The sequence below is a fragment of the Euphorbia lathyris genome, chromosome 8 (assembly GCF_963576675.1).
Source record: "Euphorbia lathyris chromosome 8, ddEupLath1.1, whole genome shotgun sequence".
In the NCBI taxonomy this organism is placed as follows: domain Eukaryota; kingdom Viridiplantae; phylum Streptophyta; class Magnoliopsida; order Malpighiales; family Euphorbiaceae; genus Euphorbia; species Euphorbia lathyris.
In genome coordinates this window covers 18,013,789-18,020,435 of record NC_088917.1, presented here as the reverse complement: position 1 = coordinate 18,020,435, position 6,647 = coordinate 18,013,789, and the positions used below count along the sequence as shown (strand labels likewise).

At 33.5% G+C, this 6,647-nt stretch overlaps 1 protein-coding gene across 1 annotated transcript; it reads left to right on the top strand.

Moving 5' to 3' along the window:
* Positions 1 to 3,319: 3,319 nt before the first annotated feature.
* Positions 3,320 to 6,351, top strand: LOC136202559 (GTP-binding nuclear protein Ran-2). The gene is made up of 8 exons (XM_065993255.1): positions 3,320 to 3,475; positions 3,753 to 3,822; positions 4,190 to 4,246; positions 4,362 to 4,479; positions 5,243 to 5,332; positions 5,420 to 5,599; positions 5,684 to 5,761; positions 5,989 to 6,351. Exons 1-8 carry the CDS (start codon positions 3,473 to 3,475, stop codon positions 6,056 to 6,058), a joined length of 666 nt encoding a protein of 221 aa, XP_065849327.1. The 5' UTR covers positions 3,320 to 3,472; the 3' UTR covers positions 6,059 to 6,351.
* The last annotated feature ends 296 nt before the right edge of the window (positions 6,352 to 6,647 follow it).

Genomic DNA, 6,647 nt, shown 5'->3' with positions numbered 1-6,647 from the left:
CCTTGTTGTCCTCTACTTGTCATAGTCTCCATTGAATTTACAAAAGAAAATAAATCAGTTAGAAGCCTTGTTGTCCTTTCATTCCTTAATTATCTTGTCAAACGAACATATCATCATTGGAGAGGAACCATTGGATAAATTAACCCAATCTATGAGATAAGAAGCAAAAGTATGATAATCAATTTTGTTCGAGATCTTTTGAAGTTCAGAGAACAACGAATCAACAAATCTCTTGTAAGTTTTTTAGAACTCAAGTTTTATAGATAGTTTATAGATCAATGTCATGCGGAAGTACAGAACATCTCAAGATCATTTGAAAGAAAGGAAATAAAAGTAACATAAGATACTCAATGGTATACAATGTTCTGAAAGGAAAGGAAATAATCACAATTGTTTCTAGTAGAAATCACAAACATATATCCATCTCACTGGCTATAATACATAAGATAGAGAAATGAACTTTCGATTTAATGAAACTTTTTCTACAGGGTGAGCCTTCTTTGAAATTCTCAAGCAGCAAATTAAGCAATCTAGATGATGAGTGGTTCAGTCCAGCAAAAGAAGAAGCAAATTTGCTATGAGTACAATAATGAACAACATAATCACCATATGTTTATGGTATTATGACCTAATTTGCTCAAACTGATATATGGAACACCATATCATGAACAACCATATATATGGAAATTACATTTTATTAAAGTTAACTATTTAATTATCAAAAACTAAAAAATTTCTATAATTGCATCAAGTTACATATTTATAATTATATGTGTTTGTGCAACTCAAAAACAGGTAATGAATTGTTAAATGTTACTAGTAAACCATTATCTATTTACTTCAAAACTTGCTTTAAATTCTTATTAGAGCCTTTTCCATTAATAAACCCATTCCAAGACACATAAACATAATTTAATAACAATCCTTACCGACACTCAAAGAGAATATAGCAGTTTGGGAAGTAAGAGAGAATGATGGAGTTGGAGCAAGTGGGAGATGGGTAGAATGGAATAATAAACAATAATTTGCGAGAAAAAGGGGAATTACCATTGCTGACACTCTTGAATTCACATTAAGCTTCCCTTCAACATGAAAAGAAAACATAGAAGAAAATGAAAATTCATCTGCAATAAAATAAACCAGAAGGTATTACCTTAAATTTCAAAGTCTCGTATGCAACAATACCATCACCACGCACGTTGCTCTCTTTGTTAGATATGATTAACTAAAAAACAAAATGAACACAGCAAAATAATATAAACAGTAAAACTGAAATGGAAAGAATAGAGTTAGACAAATCTGAGGTCTGTATTAGTAGTTTCCTTAAGAAGGATGTCGTCGCTATTGACGATTGTCTTCGAGGATACAACAGATTACGCAAACGAACTCAAACCATGTGTAGACTCGTTATCATTGGAGTAGGACAATAGGAACATTATGAACAGATAAAGAGTTTTTTCAATAACGTTTTCAACAGCTTATGAATTTGACAATTTTTTTTATATAAATAGAACTCGAAAGGATATGTCTTTTAATGAACGAACACGACCGTACACGGAGAGACACGACTGTTCATGTACGAACACGACTGTACATGGACAGACACGATTGTTCATGTACGAACACGACTGTACACGGACAGACACGACTATTCACGTTCGAACACGACTGTTCATGAAAAGAGGTCAAAAATTTTCAACACTCTTCGCCGAATCGATGACATTGATAAAAAGAACACCGACAATTATCAAAACCCTAACATAAAAAAATTGATCAAAAGAAAAACCAAAGTTCACCTTAATCACAAATTATTAGGTTGAAGAGAAGAAAAATGGTGACCAAGAAGAATTACAGTGAAATAGAATCGCAGAAGAAAGTTGAAAGAGAGAGACATAAAGAAATTGGGAAGCAGTTGAACTGTAGATGAATTACTACCGAGAAACACACAATTTATTTGAGGGAGAGCACAATAAGCCGTTTTGGGAAAAATAATCCTAGAACAGGCGTAAGAAAATAAGAAGATTTGAAAAAAATATTAAATTCTAAAGAATTCCTAATAAGTGACGTTAGTAATCTCAAAAATTCCTCGTAAGACACATCAGCAATTTATCTACATATTTAGATTATAATATAGATATAGATAAATAAACTATATACAGTAAAACCTCGATAAATGCATATCCTTGGGACCGAAAAAAACATTCATTAAGCGAGATTATTTATTTATCGATAAATAAATAAATTATTCATTTATCGATAAATCAATATTTATTATTTTATAAATAATTTTTCATTGTAAAATGCATACATTGTATGTGGTAAGAAAAATCAAAAGAGACTTTTCAAGCAATGGTCACCTTAAACAACTACTTCCTACAACATGAGCAAAATATATCAGAAGTTGTGTTTGCACTATAAAAAGTTAAGAATGATGTTCATTTTAGTTTAGGTGGAAAGAAAAAACAATCAACTATAGATGTATTTTTTCAGGAAAAATGACTTCTAGTTGATTGATTGAAAGGTTTTGGTATATATATATATATTGTATATAAGTCAATAATTATTAATTTATATTTTCATTGGGTCCTTAAGGATTTAAATATTTTTATTACTTAATGCATTTAGCGAGGTTATTACTTTAGTCCGTTGGCCCAAATCGGGATCGAAAGAATTTATTATATAAACGAAGTTATTACTTTATCGAATATTCATTTATCGAGATTTAACTGTATATATATTTGAAAGCTATAACTTTCGATATTTAGTTTCCAATATTTCCTTCATGTGAAGTTGATTCGGTTTCCACTGTTTCCTTCAATAAATGTATCTTACTTGTATTTATTATTAACGTTAGTATTTATTACATTTATTAGATTCACACCTCCTTCAATTTATCAACACTAGTATTTATTAGATTGAAACTTTTTTTTTTTTTTGAAGGTTCTAGATTTAATAGTAATCGACCAAATTCGATGCGGTCAAAACCACCGTAACATTAAATGTGTTTGATGTAATAAAAAAGGTTAGCCCATTAATAGACATTTATGGGCCCAATCCGGGCCCAAATTTCTCAATCAAAAAACGGTAATCCGGAACTCCAATATGACACGTTAAAGTGACGCGTGTTACACATGGGTGATCATTTTTGACTTGTTTAAGATCGGACGGTCCAGAGAGTCGCGTCAGTGTTAAGCCACTTTGAGAAATTTGAAAACCATCAAGATTCCAATCATCAACATAGACGCGCAAACAAATAAGAGTAAAAAGAAAATCAACGGTCCAGATCAATCGAATAATGTGGTTCGCATAGTAGCTGATTCATATTCAAAACAACAAATTAGGGTCTCTCTCTTCTTAAACCTTCTCTTTATAAACCCCCATTTCAGTCCTCGCATCCCTCTCTCGCCTTACTCTATACGCATCATCGAAGCTTCTACATTCAAATCTCCATTTCTGAATTCGAAAAACAGGAATGGTAAGCTCTATCTGCTCTCTGTTCTCTTCCTCAATCTACTAGGGTTTTATTTTTCTGCAATCGAGTTTTTCTTGATCTGTATCTCAATCATCAGATTTGGTCTTGCTTTTAGTTGATTCTTGTTATTTTCGATCTGTTTACCTGTTGGCGTTTTTGCGGTAGTTTGGTTTCTTTTCTGATGGATTACGATTGTTATGTAGATATGGTTTTGTGTTGTGCTTGTTACATGCTCTAGGTGTTAATATTTTTTTTTTGCCCCCTTCTTTTGGGGTTTCAGGCTCTACCAAATCAGCAGACTGTTGATTATCCTAGCTTCAAACTTGTGATTGTTGGCGATGGTGGTACAGGTAACGCTCGTTGCTTATATTTGTTGTTTTGAGTTTCTGCTTTGGCTAATTATCTTACTTTTTGGAATCTTTCTGTTTGTGCTGGTTATTAGTTCTTGTCGATTGTGTTAATTATTGTATTATAGGGAAGTATCAATTTAGGCTCCACATACAAAATAGCAGCAATATAGGCTTAACCTTTCAAAAGGTACCAATTTAGGCCTAACGGAACATCAAGCCTATGTTGGTGGGAGCCTAAATTGATACTTCCCCAAAAACCATAGGCCTATTTTAGGGTTTGGTATTTTTTTTTTCTTTGAACGTTTATGGCAATGTTGTGGTTTAAGTATTATTCCTTTCTTTATAATTGAGTATATGTTTGATCCAGGGAAAACTACTTTCGTGAAGAGGCATCTTACGGGAGAGTTTGAGAAGAAATATGAGCGTAAGAACATGCTAGTGTTGCTTATCTTTTGGTTACTTATTTCGTACTTGTTTATTCAGAAGACAGTAGTTGGATAAGTAATTTACTGATTGTTGATTGTGTCTTCTGTTTGCAGCAACTATTGGTGTGGAAGTTCATCCCTTGGATTTCTTCACTAACTGTGGCAAAATCCGATTCTACTGCTGGGACACTGCTGGGCAAGAGAAATTTGGTGGCCTTAGGGATGGATATTAGTAAGTGGATATCGCACATTTTTATGCCAAGGAAAATAATGTTGCATATTTTCCTGTTTAATATAGACATAAGGTACCAAAATAGGCCCGGGTAATATGAATTATGTTCAGTTATCGAGCCTAAATTGGTACCTTTTTTAAACGTTAAGTCCCTATATTGGTGCTATTTTGTACGTGGAGCTTAAATTGATACTTACCCAAAAACCACAAGCCTATTTTGGTACCTTATCCCTTTAATATATAGTCACATTATATTTGCTGCAACAATTACCGGACATTTTTTACTTGATATTTTGTGTTCTTGTATGCACAATTGAACTTGTAATTTACCCTGTATGTATTTTCATAAGTTTGCTCAATCAAGGATCCCCTTTTTGTTTTATTAACTCTGGAAATGTTGTTTACTATGTGCAAATTAATGTTCCTAATTTGTTTCCTAAACACTTGGCTTCTTTATGGCATTCCAGTTACCAGCTTAGATTAGCAACAATTCATTCGCATTTGATTGGTTAAAAACATTTTTGTGTTGTCCTGCATAGTTTTCTTTACTAGCTTACAGTATCATGTTAATTTGTAATGCTTAACCTTCTAAAGTATGAATTGCAAGTTCATAAATATATGTGCTGAGGGGTTTCTTCTGTTCACTCAATCTTCATTGGCCCATTAGTGCTAATTCTTCTTTATAATTGACTTGTTCATCTCTGAGGTTTTTTGTCATCTTCAAGCGATTGACCATCTTTCTCTATCATTTTCATTTTTGCAGCATCCATGGCCAATGTGCTATCATTATGTTTGATGTTACTGCTCGGTTGACCTATAAGAATGTGCCCACATGGCATCGTGATCTTTGCCGGTAAGTGTGGCTATATCTTTGTAGTGCTGATTATGTTTCCTCTGATTTGTAACCATACCTAATTTTTGCTGATTTCATTATTATCAGGGTTTGTGAAAATATCCCTATTGTTCTCTGCGGAAACAAGGTTGATGTGAAAAATAGGCAGGTTAAGGCCAAGCAGGTTACCTTCCACAGGAAAAAGAACTTGCAATACTATGAGATTTCAGCCAAGAGCAATTACAATTTTGAAAAGCCCTTCCTTTACCTTGCTAGGAAGCTTGCTGGGTAAGGATTTGTTTGATCTTTGAAAGATATGATCATAGTTTTCATGGATATGATGATAATATTAAGAATGGTCCTATATTGCAGGGATCCCAATTTACATTTTGTTGAGTCTCCAGCCCTTGCACCACCAGAAGTGCATATCGACATTGTAACACAGCAACAGTAAGTATATTGAGATTTGCAAGTTAGGTTACAACTTTTATATGGAGTTATCTTTGACTCCATCATATAATCGAAGGGTTTTTCCTTTCTTATTGACTTTGCTCGAGGAGTATATTGTCCTGAAAATTATATTGCCTATTTCTGTTGGTTGGCATATAAGCAACAATTGTGAGCATTGTAGGTTTCTTAACTTCCATGCTGTTTTTTTTTCCTCCTAATTTGAACAGGAATGAGGCTGAACTCGCAGCTGCTGCCAGCCAACCTCTTCCAGATGACGATGATGAAACAATTGAGTGAAAAATCAGATGGGAGCTATTCATATTGGTGGATGGAGAAGGTTTTATGTCTTTGGGAATGTGGTTTTATGACCTTGGACATGTACAAGTAGTATGAATTGAATTGTTTCTGGGTTATTTTGTTGTTGCCCATTCGTCTCGAGTTTACTATTTGATGATGCTTTTGTGCGGGGTTTTTGTAGTGTTTATTCTTTGTTATCGTACGAAAAGCTTTTCTGAGTAGGATGATATTAGGACCTATCTATATTTTTCACCTGATCTTCAATATGATTGTGCGGATTATCAATTTCTCTACATTATTAGTTTTAAAGTTGACTACATTATTAGTTTCAGCTCTTCAGGACTGTCTAGATTTGAAACAATAGAAACGCATTGAGACTTAAGTTAAAAGTTTGCTTCTGGCAACTAGTTAATTGGTGATACGAAAAAGCTGGTGTATTAGGTGTTGTGATTATATTATATTCTCCATCATGAGGTCGGTGGGCTCAGATATAAGGTTAATTATGCCTTGGATAATCAAGGATCTTTATAGTTACTGGTTTGGCTGATTTGGAGATTATCAAAGTCGTGATTTTAGCGGGTAAGCTAAA

What these genes read in the sequence shown, in the direction of transcription:
- LOC136202559 (XM_065993255.1), top strand. An exon ending in GGCCTTAGGGATGGATATTA is followed by an intron (nt 4,480 to 5,242) that starts GTAAGTGGATAT and finishes TCATTTTTGCAG; the next exon opens with CATCCATGGCCAATGTGCTA. An exon ending in GACATTGTAACACAGCAACA is followed by an intron (nt 5,762 to 5,988) that starts GTAAGTATATTG and finishes TAATTTGAACAG; the next exon opens with GAATGAGGCTGAACTCGCAG.